This window comes from Scyliorhinus torazame, chromosome 17 (assembly GCF_047496885.1).
Source record: "Scyliorhinus torazame isolate Kashiwa2021f chromosome 17, sScyTor2.1, whole genome shotgun sequence".
NCBI classification, from domain to species: domain Eukaryota; kingdom Metazoa; phylum Chordata; class Chondrichthyes; order Carcharhiniformes; family Scyliorhinidae; genus Scyliorhinus; species Scyliorhinus torazame.
In genome coordinates this window covers 76,647,568-76,667,011 of record NC_092723.1, presented here as the reverse complement: position 1 = coordinate 76,667,011, position 19,444 = coordinate 76,647,568, and the positions used below count along the sequence as shown (strand labels likewise).

Below are 19,444 nucleotides of genomic sequence, written 5' to 3'. Positions count from 1 at the left end.
GCTCGCATTCAAGGAACTATCACTGGATGCTATCAGAAGTAACACTCACGCCACACAAGTGTAGGGCAACGACCAGTGCACTTCTGCCAAGTCACATCTCAGCTTCTTAAAATCAGCCTTTCCCTATTTTAATACTTTTACTCTTTGTTCTTTTCCATAATAATGTGAAGCTTAACTGAATTATAATTCTGAGTTGGTGGTCTTTTATTTTAATATCTGGTCCCTTGTACTCTAAGCTGAATTTTCAACTGTTCAGTGAAGTTGCTCTGATCCTTTCTCTATTGAACAGAATTTAAATGTATTTTACATCTTCTCTTTACTCCTACATAGGAGCAGGGGTGGCTCTGCTGAATGACCATATTTATGTGGTTGGCGGCTTCGATGGAACCGCCCACCTTGCCTCGGTAGAAGCTTATAACATTCGCACAGACTCCTGGGTAACGATAACTAACATGACAACTCCTAGATGCTACGTGGGAGCAGCAGTGCTTCGTGGGAGGTTATATGCCATCGCTGGGTATGTCAGAATGCTGACAAAGTGTTGCATTTTCTATATAGTGTTAGCTTTGTTTATCATTCAGCAGCTCATGCCCAATATCCTGCAGGATTTCATTCATCCATACATACTAAATTGCATTAAATAACTTAGAATGATGACATTAATTACGATGTGGAGATGCCAGTATTGGACTGGGGTGAGCACAGTAAGAAGTCTTACAACACCAGGTTAAAGTCCAACAGGTTTGTTTCGATATCACTAGCTTTCGGAGCGCTGCTCCTTCCTCAGGCGAATGAGGAGGTATATACCTCTTCATTCACCTGAGGAAGGAGCAGCGCTCCAAAAGCTAGTGATATCGAAACAAACCTGTTGGACTTTAACCTGGTGTTGTAAGACTTCTTACGACATTAATTACGTTTGCTCACTTCTCTGCTTGTCAACTCACAAATACAATTTAATGGGACAGCACAGTGGTTAGCACTGCTGCCTCACAGTGCCAGGGACCCGGGTTCATTTCTGGCCTTGGGTGACTGTGTGGAGTTTGCACGGTCTTCCGGTGTCTGCGTGGGTTTCCTCCGGGTGTTCTGGTTTCATCCCAAAGTCCAAAGATGTGCAGGTTAGGTGGATTGGCCATGCTAATTGTCCCTTAGTGTCCAACGGTTAGGCGGGGTTATGGAGATAGGCCCACTTCCATGTCCTATGTAGGGTACACTTTCAGAGGGTCGGTGCATATTCGATGGGCCGAAAGCCCTCCTGCACTGTAAGGATTCTGTGACATCTGGGGAGCGCAAAAGTGAACAAAAATCAGCCTTCGCATCATCTTATGAGTACAAATGTGTTTCTTCATTTCTGACCTTTTATCCGACCCCAGTCCCTTTGCCCCATTGGCAACTGCACTGGCATGTTTAAATTGCTCTGGCCTCCCCCCTCTCTAATTCTGTAATCTTCTCAACTCCACTGTCCTCTTCAAAACTTTGGATTCCTCAAATTCTGAGGCCCTGCCTCTCGCGACTCCCTCCCACAATTGATGGTTGGTGCCTTCAACTTCGGTCTAGACCCCACATTCTGGAAGTCCTTTATTAAGCCTGACTTTCCTACCGCCTTCTCCTCCCTTAGCTCAGATACATTTGTCTGAGTACACACCTTTGAAGCACCTTTGAGACATTTTGCTGTGTGAAAGGTGATATATGAATGAAACTGTTGCTTCTCACAAGGATGTGCTGAGCAGTGGCCTGGGTTGGCTCAGCATTGCACTGCTCTAAGGATGAGCCTGACTGCCATTTGTGAGAGCCCAGCAACGTTGAGAAGCTCACATATGGAATCAGGTGTAGATCTTTGTTTTACCGTTCTGCAGCACCCAACAGTTCTGGGGAGGCAATGGGTAGTAGTACTGTCGCTGGATTAGTAATCAGAAACCCAGAGTAATGCTCTGGGGAACCGGGTTCGAATCCCACGACGGCAGATGTTAAAATTTGAATTTAGTAAGTATCTGGAATACCATGAAAATATTGTCAATTGTCCAATAATTTGTGCACTAATGTCCTTTTGGGAAGGAAATCTCTCAGCCTTACCTGGTCTGGCCTGCATGTGACTCCAGACCCACAGCGATATGGTTGACTCTTAACTGCCCCTCTGAAAATGCTGAGCAAGATACTCTGTTCAAGGGCAATTAGGGATGGGCAACAAATGCTGGCCTGGCGTGAAATAATAAAAAGGCTATTAAAAGCCTCTTCTAAATTGCACATTATCAGCAATGATCAGAATGGACAGGCTGCAAATAATAAAACATCAAACAACATAATAGCTCTTCAAATAGAAATACTGGATGCTATCCCGTTTCTCATTTTTTTAATTCCAAATTAAACTGATTTAATACACTGAATGTTTCTGCTTTATCTGCTTCCTAGTACTTGCCAACTAGCAGCTATATGTTCCGGTTTACACTCAGCTGTAACCTACACAAGGCACCATCTTGATGGGCTTTGGAGTTGAGCACAAGTGAAGAGCTTATTGGACTAAGCCTGCAGTAAAGCTGCTGAGCCACTTGCAAAGCCAGGAATGATGAATGTAATGAGATGGAAGTGAGGCTAAATGTTGTGGGACGACCGCGGGCTATTCGTGGTTCTGTTTAACAAAGTTAAAGACGCAGGGAAATCTGTGACCGACTCAGCTCTTAAAGATAGTTCTCCAACATTTTAAGATGAAAATATTGTAGCCTGTATTACGATTATGAATTGTGCGAGCATTCCCTAGGCTCAGAATTTCCGGTCTTGGGATCGTCGGAGACCAGACGTACCCCAAGATTTGCCATGGGACCCCTCAGATGTCCCAATGCAATGACTCATTGGGAATTGCCCAGGAGGTTTGAACTTCCGATGGACAATTCCCCTGTTTCCAGGGTCCCTCCGAAAAAGTCGTTGACTCTTGAGTTAGAGTCTGAGATTTTGGACAGTTCCACTGTACTTGTCTGAATATCTACCCAGGATGTGTTACACAGAAAAATCCTAGTCTAACACCTGGGTAACTTTACAACTGACCCTCGAATCACACACTGAGCTCTCCTCTCCACCCAACCTTACCCAACATCACCACTCTACCTAGCTTCCACCCTACCCACTTACCTCACCCATCCTACCACTTATGTCACTCGCCCAAATCCTCACCCCCTACCTTCTTACCCAATTACCTCACCTACCCTAGCCCCTCACCCACCCAACCACTTACCTCACCCACCCTACCCACTTACCTCACCCACCATACCCACTTACCTAACCCACCCTACTCAGTTACCTCATCTACTATTCCACCTCGCCCACCCTATCTCCTCACCCCACCCAACCTACCCTTTCACCCAGTTATCTCACCCACCTTACCACCCTCCCCCACCCTACCATTTACTCACCCTACCCCCTCCGATACAGACCTTCACTCTGTGGCTCTTCAAAGAAGCTTTGGGGCATTTAAATTCTTTACTTGCCAGAGTATGGCAGCCAGTGCTGTCAAAAGTATGTGTGGTTTCTGCGCAGATTCACTATGAAACAGCTCGGTAATGGAAACGATGAGAGGCAAATCACATGAACTGATATGGAAATGTCATTAGTTGGTTTTTAACTCTCTCAAAGAGAGAAAATGAAAATCTGTCATATGCCTGAAATTTTAGTTTTCGTATACATGATACAACACAAAAAACAAAGCTTTAAAGCTAATCGCTGAATAACAAATAGTTCAAACATTGCAGAACCTGATTGGACTTTCTCCTTTTCCAAAAAATAGACTTTGTGTGAGGACCAATGTCAATGGCTTCAGCCTCCGGGAGCCAGTAACTAACCAGCTAGGCAACAGTAACAAGCTGATAGAATTAAAGAATTGTATGACACTGCAGTATTGATGTACAGAATGACTCAGTGCCATATGAAACATCTGCAAAGTTAGTATGCCTGTGGTGTTAACAATGAAAGCATTCATTGCTTCAGTGATAATGAAGCAAACATTATTTTTTTTTAAATGTGTAAGAATTACTCAGAATCTATGTGGTTCTGTTAGATTGTGGTTTCACAGATTGCAGAAGATTGTTTGGAAAAGGAGAGTCCAGTCAGGTTCTTCAGTGTTTGAACTATTTAGTACTTAACTTTAAAGCTTTGGTATTTTGTGCTGTATCATGTATACAAAAACCACAATTTCAGGCATGTGATGGATTTACATTTTCTCTCTTTTAGAGAGTTAAAAACCAACCAATGACGTCTCCAGATAGGTTGATGTGATTTGCCTCTCATGGTTTCCATTAACAGCTGCTTCGTGGAATGAAGATATCACTGGTGTCCATCCAATCAAGTTCAGAACCCCTCGTTCCAACATTGGTCAGACAATAAAATACCCACTTGTCTTCCTCTAAATTTTCTGGGCAATCTTCTGGTGGGGGATACTTCCAAACTGACCCAGCGCAGGAAACTTCGGGGACATCAGCGAGGGCAATCTGTGCAAAAGCCACACCTACTTTTTACAGCACTGGCTGCTGTACTCTGGCCCGTACAGAATCTAAATCTTTGAAAAGCTATGGAGCGAAGGTAAGTATGTGAGGGGATCGGGTGGGTAAAATGGTAGGGTCGGTGAGGGGGAAGGAGGTAGGGTGGATGAGTAACTGGGTCTAGCCACCATCTCTTTCCCAAGGCTGAACCAGGTTAATTACAATCTTGGTGTTGTATTTGACACCAAATTAAAGTCAGACACTTTTATTGTCTGACCAGTGTTGGAACCAGGGGTTCTGAACTTGATTGGATCACTGTGCTACCGTGCCACCCTTGTGCTGTAAATATCTCCAGGACAGAACTAGTGGTATGATGCAATGAACAACCACTTCACACAGAATTCCATTGCCATTGGCCCATTCCACATATTCTGCACCCTAGCCACCAGTTCATCTTGCCTTGGACTGAAACAGACTGGTCAAAATCTTATTCTTCTATTTGACTCTTGAGTTGAGTTTCTGTCTCCATATAATCTCAACCACCAAGATAAGCTTACTACCACCTCCATAATATCAGCCTTTCCTGCCCCTACTTCAGTACACCTACTGATGAAAGCCTCAGAATCGAGTATAAAGAACTCTTCTGGCCAGCCTGCTATTCTCCATAAACTTCAGATCATTCGAAACGCTGCTGCCTGTATCCTATCCTGCACTAAATCCCATTCAACCATCCTCTTTGAGCAAACCTTTGGTCACTCCTTCCAGTATCACTCCTTTTGGTCAATGTTTTAATTATACTGTGAAGCTCCTTATTAAGGTGCTGTATAAATTGAAGAAGTTGTTGCTACTGCTGCTAGTTAATGGTCAAAGACATCAGCCTCACAGTTTATTGGTCACTGCTGGCAGTAGTTCTTGGCTTAACCTTACGATTGGTTAAGATCTGGAATGCAAGGTGAGTGAGTGGTGCGGGCAGATTCACACAGCGAGTGGTTGGGATCTGGAATGCACGGTGAGTGAGTGGTGCGGGCAGATTCACACAGCGAGTGGTTGGGATCTGGAATGCACGGTGAGTGTGGGGTGGAGGCAGATTCACACGGAGTGGTTGGGATCTGGAATGCACGGTGAGTGGGGTGGAGGCAGATTCACACAGCGAGTGGTTGGGATCTGGAATGCACGGTGAGTGTGGGGTTGAGGCAGATTCACACAGCGAGTGACTGGGATCTGGAATGCACGGCGAGTGTGGGGTGGGGGCAGATTCACACAGCGAGTGGTGGGGATCTGGAATGCACGGTGAGTGCGGGGTTGAGGCAGATTCACACAGCGAGTGACTGAGATCTGGAATGCACGGTGAGTGTGGTGGAGGCAGATTCACACAGCGAGTGACTGGGATCTGGAATGCACGGTGAGTAGGGGCGGAGACAGATTCACACAGCGAGTGGTTAGGGTCTGGAATGCACGGTGAGTGTGGGGTGGAGGCAGATTCACACAGCGGGTCACTGGGATCTGGAATGCACGGTGAGTGTGGGGTGGAGGCAGATTCACACAGCGAGTGGTTGGGATCTGGAATGCACCGTGAGTGTGGTGGAGGCAGATTCACACAGCGAGTGGTTGGGATCTGGAATGCACGGTGAGTGGGGCGGAGGCAGATTCACACAGCGAGTGGTTGGGATCTGGAATGCACGGTGAGTGGGGCGGAGGCAGATTCACACAGCGAGTGGTTGGGATCCGGAATGCACGGTGAGTGGGGTGGGGGCAGATTCACACAGCGAGTGGTTGGGATCTGGAATGCACGGTGAGTGGGGTGGGGGCAGATTCACACAGCGAGTGGTTGGGATCTGGAATGCACGGTGAGTGTGGGGTAGGAGCAGATTCACACAGCGAGTGGTTGGGATCTGTAATGCACGGTGAGTGTGGGGTGGAGGCAGATTCACACAGCGAGTGGTTGGGATCTGTAATGCACGGTGAGTAGGGGCGGAGGCAGATTCACACAGCAAGTGGTTGGGATCTGGAATGCGTGGTGAGTGTGGGGTGGGGGCAGATTCACACAACGAATGGTTAGGGTCTGGAATGCACGGTGAGTGTGGGGCGGAGGCTTTTTCACACAGCGAGCGGTTGGGATCTGGAATGCACGGTGAGTGTGCGGTGGAGGCAGATTCACACAGCGAGTGGTTGGGATCTGGAATGCACGGTGAGTGTGGGGTGGGGGCAGATTCACACAGCGAGTGGTTGGGATCTGGAATGCACGGTGAGTGGGGTGGGGGCAGATTCACACAGCGAGTGGTTGGGATCTGGAATGCACGGTGAGTGTGGGGTGGAGGCAGATTCACACAGCGAGTGGTTGGGATCTGGAATGCACGGTGAGTGTGGGGTGGAGGCAGATTCACACAGCGAGTGGTTGGGATCTGGAATGCACCGTGAGTGTGGTGGAGGCAGATTCACACAGCGAGTGGTTGGGATCTGGAATGCACGGTGAGTGGGGCGGAGGCAGATTCACACAGCGAGTGGTTGGGATCTGGAATGCACGGTGAGTGGGGCGGAGGCAGATTCACACAGCGAGTGGTTGGGATCCGGAATGCACGGTGAGTGGGGTGGGGGCAGATTCACACAGCGAGTGGTTGGGATCTGGAATGCACGGTGAGTGGGGTGGGGGCAGATTCACACAGCGAGTGGTTGGGATCTGGAATGCACGGTGAGTGTGGGGTAGGAGCAGATTCACACAGCGAGTGGTTGGGATCTGTAATGCACGGTGAGTGTGGGGTGGAGGCAGATTCACACAGCGAGTGGTTGGGATCTGTAATGCACGGTGAGTAGGGGCGGAGGCAGATTCACACAGCAAGTGGTTGGGATCTGGAATGCGTGGTGAGTGTGGGGTGGGGGCAGATTCACACAACGAATGGTTAGGGTCTGGAATGCACGGTGAGTGTGGGGCGGAGGCTTTTTCACACAGCGAGCGGTTGGGATCTGGAATGCACGGTGAGTGTGCGGTGGAGGCAGATTCACACAGCGAGTGGTTGGGATCTGGAATGCACGGTGAGTGTGGGGTGGGGGCAGATTCACACAGCGAGTGGTTGGGATCTGGAATGCACGGTGAGTGGGGTGGGGGCAGATTCACACAGCGAGTGGTTGGGATCTGGAATGCACGGTGAGTGTGGGGTGGAGGCAGATTCACACAGCGAGTGGTTGGGATCTGGAATGCACGGTGAGTGGGGTGGGGGCAGATTCACACAGCGAGTGGTTGGGATCTGGAATGCACGGTGAGTGTGGGGTGGAGGCAGATTCACACAGCGAGTGGTTGGGATCTGGAATGCACGGTGAGTGTGGGGTGGAGGCAGATTCACACAGGGAGTGGTTACGGTCTGGAATGCACGGCGAGTGGGGTGGGGGCAGATTCACACAGCGAGTGGTTGGGATCTGGAATGCACGGTGAGTGGGGTGGGGGCAGATTCACACAGCGAGTGGTTGGGATCTGGAATGCACGGTGAGTGGGGTGGGGGCAGATTCACACAGCGAGCGGTTGGGATCTGGAATGCACGGTGAGTGGGGTGGGGGCAGATTCACACAGCGAGTGGTTGGGATCTGGAATGCACGGTGAGTGGGGTGGAGGCAGATTCACACAGCGAGTGGTTAGGGTCTGGAATGCACGGTGAGTGTGGGGTGGGGGCAGATTCACACAGCGAGTGGTTAGGGTCTGGAATGCACGGTGAGTGTGGGGTGGGGGCAGATTCACTCAGCGAGTGGTTGGGATCTGTAATGCACGGTGAGTGGGGTGGAGGCAGATTCACACAGCGAGTGGTTAGCATCTGGAATGCACGGTGAGTGTGGGGTGAAGGCAGATTCACACAGCGAGTGACTGGGATCTGGAATGCATGCTGAGTGTGGGGAGAAGGCAGATTCACACAGCGAGTGGTGGGGATCTGGAATGCACGGTGAGTGTGGGGTGGAGGCAGATTCACACAGCGAGTGGTGGGGATCTGGAATGCACGCTGAGTGTGGGGTAGGAGAAGATTCACACAGCGAGTGGTTGGGATCTGGAATGCACGGTGAATGTGGGGTGGAGGCAGATTCACACAGCGAGTGGCTGGGATCTGGAATGCAAGGTGAGTGTGGGGTAGGAGCAGATTCACACAGCGAGTGGTTGGGATCTGGAATGCACGGTGAGTGTGGGGTAGGAGAAGATTCACACAGCGAGTGGTTGGGATCTGGAATGCACGGTGAGTGTGGGGTGAAGGCAGATTCACACAGCGAGTGGTTGGGATCTGGAATGCACAGTGAGTGTGGGGTGGGGGCAGATTCACACAGCGAGTGGTGGGGATCTGGAATGCACGGTGAGTGTGGGGTAGAGGCAGATTCACACAGCGAATGGTTGAGATCTGGAATGCACGGTGAGTGTGGGGTAGAGGCAGATTCACACAGCGAGTGGTTAGGGTCTGGAATGCACGGCGAGTGGGGTGGGGGCAGATTCACACAGCGAGTGGTTGGGATCTGGAATGCACAGTGAGTGTGGGGTGGGGGCAGATTCACACAGCGAGTGGTGGGGATCTGGAATGCACGGTGAGTGTGGGGTGGAGGCAGATTCACACAGCGAATGGTTGAGATCTGGAATGCACGGTGAGTGTGGGGTAGTGGCAAATTCACACAGCGAGTGGTTAGGATCTGGAATGCACGGCGCGTGGGGTGGGGGCAGATTCACACAGCGAGTGGTTAGGATCTGGAATGTACGGCGAGTGTGAGGTGGGGGCAGATTGACACAGCGAGTGGTGGGATCTGGAATGAACGGTGAGTGTGGGGCGCAGGCAGACTCACAGCGAGTGGTGGGGATCTGGAATGCATGGTGAGTGTGGGGTGGGGGCAGATTCACACTGCGAGTGGTGGGGATCTGGAATGCACAGTGAGTGTGGGGTGGAGGCAGATTCACACAGCGGGTCACTGGGATCTGGAATGCACGGTGAGTGGGGTGGAGGCAGATTCACACAGCGAGTGGTTGGGATCTGTAATGCACAGTGAGTGTGGTGGAGGCAGATTCACACAGCGAGTGGTTGGGATCTGGAAAGCACGGTGAGTGTGGGGTGGAGGCAGATTCACACAGCGAGTGGTTGGGATCTGGAATGCACGGCGAGTGTGGGGTGGAGGCAGATTCACACAGCGAGTGGTTGGGATCTGGAATGCACGGCGAGTGTGGGGTAGGAGCAGATTCACACAGCGAGTGGTGGGGATCTGGAATGCACGGCGAGTGTGGGGTCGGAGCAGATTCACACAGCGAGTGGTTGGGATCTGGAATGCACGGCGAGTGGGGTGGGGGCAGATTCACACAGCGAGTGGTTGGGATCTGGAATGCACGGCGAGTGCGGTGGAGGCAGATTCACACAGTGAGTGGTTGGGATCTGGAATGCACGGCGAGTGTGGGGTGGAGGCAGATTCACACAGCGAGTGGTTGGGATCTGGAATGCACGGCGAGTGGGGTGGGGGCAGATTCACACAGCGAGTGGTTGGGATCTGGAATGCACGGCGAGTGCGGTGGAGGCAGATTCACACAGCGAGTGGTTGGGATCTGGAATGCACGGTGAGTGTGGGGTAGGAGCAGATTCACACAGCGAGTGGTGGGGATCTGGAATGCACGGCGAGTGTGGGGTAGGAGCAGATTCACACAGCGAGTGGTTGGGATCTGGAATGCACGGCGAGTGGGGTGGAGGCAGATTCACACAGCGAGTGGTTGGGATCTGGAAAGCACGGTGAGTGTGGGGTGGGGGCAGATTCACACAGTGAGTGGTGGGGATCTGGAATGCACGGTGAGTGTGGGGTGGGGGCAGATTCACACAGTGAGTGGTGGGGATCTGGAATGCACGGTGAGTGTTGGGTGGAGGCAGATTCACTCAGCGAGTGGTTAGGGTCTGGAATGCACGGCGAGTGGGGTGGGGGCAGATTCACACAGCGAGTGGTTGGGATCTGGAATGCACGGTGAGTGTGGGGTGGAGGCAGATTCACACAGCGAGTGGTTAGGGTCTGGAATGCACGGCGAGTGGGGTGGGGGCAGATTCACACAGCGAGTGGTTGGGATCTGGAATGAACAGTGAGTGGGGCGCAGGCGACTCACAGCGAGTGGTGGGGATCTGGAATGCATGGTGAGTGTGGGGCGCAGGCAGATTCACACAGCGAGTGGTGGGGATCTGGAATGCACGGTGAGTGTGGGGTGGGGGCAGATTCACACTGAGTGGTTGGGATCTGGAATGTGCGGTGGAGGCGGATTCACACAGCAAATGGTTGGGATCTGGAATGCACGGTGAGTGTGGTGGAGGCAGATTCACACAGCGAGTGGTTGGGATCTGGAATGCACGGTGAGTGTGGTGGAGGCAGATTCACACAGCGAATGGTTGGGATCTGGAATGCACGGTGAGTGTGGGGTGGAAGCAGCTTTGCACAGCGAGTGGTTGGGGTCTGGAATGCCTGGTGAGTGTGCGGTGGAGGCAGATTCACACAGCGAGTGGTTGGGATCTGGAATGCACGGTGAGTGTGGTGGAGGCAGATTCACACAGCGAGTGGTTAGGGTCTGGAATGCACGGCGAGTGGGGTGGGGGCAGATTCACACAGCGAGTGGTTGGGATCTGGAATGAACAGTGAGTGTGGGGCGCAGGCGACTCACAGCGAGTGGTGGGGATCTGGAATGCATGGTGAGTGTGGGGCGCAGGCAGATTCACACAGCGAGTGGTGGGGATCTGGAATGCACGGTGAGTGTGGGGTGGGGGCAGATTCACACTGAGTGGTTGGGATTTGGAATGTGCGGTGGAGGCGGATTCACACAGCGAATGGTTGGGATCTGGAATGCACGGTGAGTGTGGTGGAGGCAGATTCACACAGCGAGTGGTTGGGATCTGGAATGCACGGTGAGTGTGGTGGAGGCAGATTCACACAGCAAATGGTTGGGATCTGGAATGCACGGTGAGTGTGGGGTGGAAGCAGCTTTGCACAGCGAGTGGTTGGGGTCTGGAATGCCTGGTGAGTGTGCGGTGGAGGCAGATTCACACAGCGAGTGGTGGGGATCTGGAATGCACGGTGAGTGTGGATCGGAGGCAGATTCACACAGCGAGTGGTTGGGATCTGGAATGCATGGTGTGTGTGGGGTGGAGGCAGATTCACACAGCGAGTGGTGGGGATCTGGAATGCACGGTGAGTGTGGTGGAGGCAGATTCACACAGCGAGTGGTTGAGATCTGGAAAGCACTGTCTGTGAGTGGTGGAGGCAGATTCACACAGCGAGTGGTTGGGATCTGGAATGCACGGTGAGTGTGGGGCGGAGGCAGATTCACACTGAGTGGTTGGGATCTGGAATGCACTGTCCGTGTGTGGTGGAGGCGGATTCACACAGCGAGTGGTTGGGATCTGGAATGGATGGTGATTGTCGGGTGGGGGCAGGGTCAGGTGAAACCTTCATAAGTGAACTGGATCATTATCTGAAAAGTAAAGTGTTACAGGGGGTAGGTTGAAAAGGCTGGGGAATGACACAAAGTAAATTGCTCTTTGAGAGAGGCAGCAGACATGACACGGTGAGTGGCCTCTTGTAGTGAAGCCATTCTGTGATTCTATTGGCTTTCCGTCAGCTACCTGGGAAAGACCCTGATAACTCAGTCTGGGAAATATCCTGACAACTCAGTCTGGGCTACCCGACACTTCCAGCCTGCAGTCTTCCACGTGGCCCGACAGCAGGTTCCTTTGACAGAAAGTCTTGTTGGTTATAAGTGGATTTCTCACGTTCTCTGCTTTACTATATATATTTTTTTTAATAAACACTTTATTGAGGTATTTTTGGTATTATAGCAACAACAAAATACACAATATACATGAAGCTATAAACATAGTGCAAAAGCCATCTCCCTCCCTTACAGGTCCCACCTTTATTGACCCCCTACTCTAAGCTAAACTACCCCCCCCCCCTCCCTTCTGCTGACAATTAATTTTCCACAAAGAAGTCGATGAACGGTTGCCACCTCCGGGTGAACCCTAACAGTGACACTCTCAAGGCGAACTTGATTTTCTCCAAACAGAGAAAGCTAGCCATGTCCGATAGCCAGGTCTCCGACTTTGGGGGGTTTGACTCCCTCCAAGCTAATAGTTTCCGTTTTCAGGCTATCAGGGAAGCAAAGGCTAGAACGTCTGCCTCTTTCTCCTCCTTGATTCCTGGGTCTTCCGACACCCCGAAAATCGCCACCTCTGGACTCAGTGCCACCCTTGTTTTTAACACCGTGGACATGACATCTGCAAACCCCTGCCAAAATCCCCTAAGCTTCGGACATGCCCAGAACATGTGGACATGGTTCGCTGGTCCTCCCGCACATTTTGCGCACCTGTCTTCCACCCCAAAGAATCTGTTCATCTGGGCCACTATCATGTGAGCCTGATGAATGACCTTGAATTGTATCAGGCTGAGCCTGGCATATGTTGCGGACGCGTTGACTCTACTCAACGCGTCTGCCCATAGACCATCCTCTATCTCTCCTCCCAGCTCCTACTCCCACTTGCGCTTCAGCTCCTCAGTCTGCATCTCCTCTGACCCCATAAGTTCCTTGTAAATGTCAGAGACGCTCCCTTCTCCTAACCACCCTCTGGAAACTACCCTGTCCTGAATCCCCCTTAGCGATAGGAGCGGGAAGGTTGACACCTGTTTACGTAGGAAGTCCCGCATCTGCAGGTACCTGAAATTGTTTCCCCTCAACAACCCAAACTTCTCCTTCAGCCCCCTCATACTCTGAAAGCTCCCCTCTACAAACATATCCCCCATCCTCTCAATCCCTGCTCTCCGCCATATCCAGAACCCCCCATCTATACTTCCCGGGGCAAACTGGTGATTATTACAGATTGGGGACCAGACCGATGCTCCATCTGCTCCCACGTGCTTTCTCCATTGCCCCCAGACTCTCAGGGCCACCACCACCACGGGGCTGGTGGAGTACCGTGCCGGCGGGAACGGCAGAGGCGCAGTTACCAACGCCCCCAGATTGGTGCCGTTGCATGAAGCCGCCTCCATACGCTCCCATGCCGACCTCTCCCCCACCACCCACTTCCTGATCATGGCTATGTTCACCGCCCAGTAACAGTTACTAAAATTTGGCAGCACCAGCCCGCCCTCTCCCCGACTCCGCTCAAGCATTACCTTCCTTACTCGTGGGATCTTGCCCGCCCATACGAAGCCAGTGATCACTTTGTTGACCCGTTTAAAAAAGGACCGCGGAATAAAAATGGGGAGACACTGAAATGCAAACAAATCTCGGGAGGACAGTCATCTTCACTGTCTGCACCCACCCAGCTACTGACTCCCATCTCCGAAAATTGTCCTTCATTTGGTCTACTAGTCGGGCCAGATTTAATTTATACAGCCGGTCCCATTCCCGCGCCACTTGAATTCCTAGGTACCTAAAGCTTCCCCCTACTAATCTAAACGGCAGCTCCCCCAATCGCCTCTCCTGTCTCCTCGCCTGGACCGCAAACATCTCACTTTTCCCTATATTTAGCTTATACCCCGAAAACTGGCCAAATTCCCCATGATTTCTTCCATCCCGTCTATTGGGTCCGATACATATAGAAGCAGGTCGTCGGCATAGAGCGAGATTCTGTGCTCCACCTCCCCTGGTGCCCAAATCTCCATGATCCAACCGCCCCCCCCCCCCCCCCCCCGTTCCATGAACCCTTTTAGTTCCTTTGCCATTGCTGGCACCCTGCCCATTTTCGAGCTTGACCGGTCCAAGCCAGGGTCAATAACAGTGTTGAAGTCCCCTTCCATGACCAACCTGTGCGAATCCAGGTCCGGTATATCTTCCCCAGCATCCTGTTTATAAACTCCACATCATCCCAATTTGGTGCGTACACATTTACTAATACCACCTGCACCCCCTCCAGTTTCCCACTGACCATAATGTACCGACCTCCCACATCCGAGACTATTCTACCTACCCGCTTATTGATCAGGATCGTAAGGTGCGTCTCCTGCAACATTACCACGTCCGTCTTCCGTCCCCTAAGATGCGCGAACACACGTGCCCTCTTGATCGGCCCATTTAACCCTCGAACATTCCAGGTGATCAGCCTAGTTGGGGGGTTTATTCCCCCCCTTCGCTGATCAGCCATCCCCTTTATTGGGCCCGCCTCTAGCCTATGCTCCGCACCTCCACCAGTCCGCCCCCAGGCAGCCTCCGCCCCCAACCTCCTCTGTCCCTTAGCCCAAGTCCCTCCCTCGTCAGCAGAACATTTACCACTCAATGCCAGCAAAACTAAAGAGCTGGTCATTGACTTCAGGAAGCAAAGTAATGTACACACCCCAGTCAGCATCAACGGGGCCGAGGTGGAGATGGTTAGCAGTTTCAAATTCCTAGGGGTGCGCATCTCCAAAAATCTGTCCTGGTCCACCCACGTCGACGCTACCACCAAGAAAGCACAACAGCGCCTATACATCCTCAGGAAACTAAGGAAATTCGGCATGTCTGAGAACACGCACGAACAGACTCAAAAACAGCTTCTTCCCCACTGTCACCAGACTCCTAAATGACCTACTTATGTACTGACCTCATTAACACTGCACCCTGTATGCTTCATCCGATGCCAGTGCTTATGTAGTTACATTGTATACCTTGTGTTGCCCTATTATGTATTTTCTTTTATTCCCTTTTCTTCTCATGTACTTAATGATCTGTTGAGCTGCTCCCAGAAAAATACTTTTCACTGTACCTCGGTGCACGTGACAATAAACAAATCCAATCCAATCCAATCCAGTAACAACACTGTAATCCAACCCCTTTACTAAACCGAACATGTCTCTGCTTTATTATTGACAGGTACGATGGGAATTCGTTACTTAGCAGCGTAGAGTGCTATGACCCCATCATAGACAGCTGGGATGTGGTAACTTCAATGGGAACTCAGCGCTGTGATGCTGGTGTGTGTGTACTGCGCGAGAAGTGAAGACGTTACTGTGAGTGAGAGGAGCAGCTGATAACAGAGCCGAGGATGAAACCCAGGCATCTCGGCATGGTTTCACCTTTGCCTCCAGCTGGAGTGTGTGTCTCCTTTTCTTGAAGTGCAATATTTCGAGTTAAATGTAATTCTTTTAGTAAACAAGCAACAATTTGCACAGAAACAGTTGAAGCTCTGCATCTGAGATTAAATGAAAAAGACATTTCAAAAACATTTTTGAGTTTGAATTCGAAATCAGTCCCCCCGAAAGGGAGATGCAGAGAGCAGCGTGAACAGGAAAGACCTCTGTTTGTGTAAATGTGAAGAGTGGATGTACCACATTTCATCCTGGCTCTGCCACCCTAAACCTTTCAAAGAATCTTAACATTGTGTTTTGATGGGGATTATCCTCCAGCGTATTGGAGCCAGAACACTGAAGACCCAGTCAATGCAGCACCTCAACTTGCCCCCGATCTCGAGCAATTAGTAGCAACCTAACATTGTGCAAATCAAAATGCTTTCCACAAACACCAGCCAAGATTGACATTCAAATCTTTTAACGGATTCCAGCGACAGCACTGATGTGGAAGTATTGTTTTCACTGTGTTACTGATTCAGCTCTGGGGAGCACTGTCCAGTGAGCATGTTTCCAGCACTGAGTGACAATGTTTTATTTATAAGGTGACTTTCCACAGTTATGTGTACAGATAAAGTGAACTATTACACCTCACTAATAAAATAGCCCTTCTGCCACAAGTTGTTTGAACAGCAATCTGTGCCTGATAGAAAGAATATTGGAGGCGTTGAATATTAAAACAACTAAATTTTTTGCTCAGGCGATTTTTAAAAGTTCTTTGACACGTTAGGGCTGGATAGCCAATGCCAGCACTTTCCTAATTTGTCAGTTTTATCTTCTTTCATACTGTGAAGCCAATTGTTCACTGTCCCTCCACATTGTTATTTGCCTCACTTCCCCTTAGTCATTGCTAACAGTGAGGGAGGACTATACATATCCCCCAAGTGTAATGCACTTTTAATTTATCAGCATTTCTCAACTTTAAAGCTTAGGCCTCCACGAAAGATATTCCTGTCGGCAGAGAGAGCAGGAAGATGTAGGAAGAACCACTGAACTCAAATGTTTGCAACAATATCCATTGCCTACAAGGTGCAATGTAAAGACGTCTGTCCTTGGATTGAGGGAAGGAACTTTGCATAGAAACACAGAAAGCTCACCAGCCCAATTGGTCCTTTGCTGGTGTTCATGCTACACACAACTATCCTTATCTAAGTGTACCAATGCAGCCATCTATTCATTTCACCATGTGCTTATCTAGCTCCTCCTCAACTGATATTTACCTCAGTTACTTCCTGTGGTAGCAAGTGCCACAATTTTAAATAAGGAAAAAAAAAATTCATACGTTAATGGAGAAAATGAACTAGTTTTCTGGTATTTAAGTGATTTTGACACCACACCCACAAGTAACAATCTAGCAACATTTTATTACTGCCATCAATGTTCAGCCTGCACATTCAATCCGTTAAAATGACATGGTGCATGTAGAGTGTTTAATCGTTTGTGGTACATTCATGATTATTCCTTATAATTTTCAGCATGATTATACTAGCTTTTGAGGTGCAGCAAGTCCATTAACACTGCATAGCTTCAACTGAGAACCAGCCGAACCCTCCACATTTATATATTGAATGAAGAAACACTGAGTGGGAGGTAGGGCAAGAGGAGCATTGTCGAACCGTAAAAGGCTGCGCACAGAAAACTGAACTAGCACCAGCCTGCAGATTTCCTAACCAGGCATACTCAAATAGCAATATGTAGTCTTTGATGTGAAGAGCCTAAGATTTACTCTTTCTTGAGGTCCGTTTCGAAGTTGGTTTGTAATATTAATGTTAAATTCCCCACACCTCCACTGCAGGAGAGCACTTGCACATTGCAGCCTCTCCCTCCAAGACGGTGATGCTGTTAGGTTTCATGTGGCAAGTGAGATGGGTTTCTTTGATGGTTTATGAAAATTGAAGTTTGATATCTTAATTCTATTACTACTCTGACTCTTGGTGGCTAGCCCTGAACTGTTCAACCGTGATATTCAAATAACCCTTTCTGGCACTGCCTTTAGATAAGCCAAAACCAGACTGGTTGAGAGATTTTCCGACTTTCAGAAGTCGAATGACTAATTCTTGCCATAAACAAAACACCCACATTTAGTTAGTTTCGTTAAAAAAAGCCCACCACAATTTCATCAACTAGTTTTACGGATTTGAGAGCAACTGAAACACCTTCTTTGCCACTGTCAAATTCAAGTAACCCATATTCAAACACTAAACATGCCAAGTCATTCAATCAATGGCTCCATGTGAACAGATGCTTAAAGAGCAGTTCCTCCATTTGTCATTGCTCTCACTCCTCCCAGCCACATATGTTGTGTCTTTCAACGTAGCGGCAGTTTTGCAGATGCTGTGACTTTCACTCCTAGGCTGACTCACAATTTCCATATTTTCTGCTCATGCACGTACAGCAGGTGCATTACTCTTAGCCCCAAGGGAAAGGCAGCATCATCTCTAAATGGGTAAAATCATCATCATCTCTTATCGGACTAACTATCCGCTCGCCACAGGCTTCTCCGAGGAAGAGGGCGTTGTGAAATTGCTTGGTTAGGCATCTAACTCTCGAGGGAGACTGCTGAAAATGGAGGGTGGCAGTTGGAATGTAGAGAATGTTCTTCAGCTTGATTGTCAAATTGTGTATGGAATGTATTTTAATCTGCTATTTTCATGAGTCTCGGACTTTCCGTCACTCATTGCGATGCATTGGCACAGCTCACAAGTTTTTCCTATAAAGAAATAACAAAAAACTAATCAGAGACACAAGGCTCAAAAGATACCAGCCAAATTTTCCAGTTTAAACTTGGATGGTCCCCTATCTGTCTCAACACGATTTGGCTCCTTTCCCCTCCAATTATAGAGCCAAAATGAAATGTTTGGTTCTGTATTCTCAGTCAGCTATGTAGTTGCCGGTTGAGGCCTGGTCTGTTGAGGATAGGAAACTATTGCCAACTACCTTGTCTGAGCTCGGGTGTAGTTAGAGAGCAGAACAATTCGCCAGAATCCAGAATATTTCAGCCCCTCTCCAAATCTTACCCGTAACATTTCCAGGTCTCCTCCAGCCTTTCCATCGCCCAACTCCTCCCTCACCCCCAGCTTTGCTTCAACCCTTCAGTGGGTGATTTCAAATATACACCCTACAGCAACCACAATACCAGGCTTTAGTTTGCTGGTTTCTGCTCATTTTTGCAGAATCCACATTCTTAACTGTGGAAATTCACAGTGAATCTACTCCATAGCTGCTGACTGTCTTTAGATGCATCATGCAAGAAACAGTTCTTAATGTGTGAAGACAAACAGGCCATTAAACCATTGTGGAAATTCACAGCTGGGTTGATCCTGCCCACATTCCAGGAGTGGCTGAGTGGATCGTCCTCAGGAGTGTGCACCTCATTTTGCTCTAAACCTGGGACAATGAAGCATCTTTTAGCTCTTTTCAGTACACCTAACGTGCCAAGATTGAGTCCATATTTATACCTAATGTGCCCAGACTGGGTCCAACTTGTTTGTACGACTGTTACAGGCTTTTGGTCTCTCGGGGAATTAAGGGATATTTGGAAAAAGTTGAAGCCCAAGGTCAGCCATGAATGGGGCAGCAAACTCAATGGGCCGAATGGTCTACTCCTGCTCTTTGCTTCAGGAGGATTGAACCATTCAGCCAGAGCTGAATCTCAAAGAGATTTCTGATAAACTCTAAAAGGATCATGGGGTGGTATGGTGGCACAGTGTTTAGCATTGCGGTCTCACAGCGCCAGGGACCCGGGTTCGATTCAGACTTGGGTGACTGTGGAGTTTGTATTTTCTCCCCGTGTCTGCGTGGGTTTCCTCCAGGTGCTCCGGTTTCCTCTCTCAGTCCAAAGAGGTGCAGGTTAGGTGGATTGGTCATGCTAAATTATCCCTTAGTGTCCAAAGGTTAGTTGGGATAGGGCG

The 19,444-nt window shown here is 49.6% G+C and overlaps 1 protein-coding gene across 3 annotated transcripts in view; it reads left to right on the top strand.

Moving 5' to 3' along the window:
- Positions 1-16,153, top strand: part of klhl12 (kelch-like family member 12) — a 120,165-nt gene extending 104,012 nt beyond the window's left edge. For all 3 annotated transcript variants that reach the window (XM_072480649.1, XM_072480650.1, XM_072480651.1), the window contains 2 exons: positions 331-517; positions 15,280-16,153. In XM_072480649.1, the coding sequence (XP_072336750.1) occupies positions 331-517; positions 15,280-15,406 (314 nt within the window). In that variant the 3' untranslated portion in view covers positions 15,407-16,153. The remainder of the gene's footprint in view (positions 1-330; positions 518-15,279) is intronic.
- Positions 16,154-19,444: the final 3,291 nt, after the last annotated feature.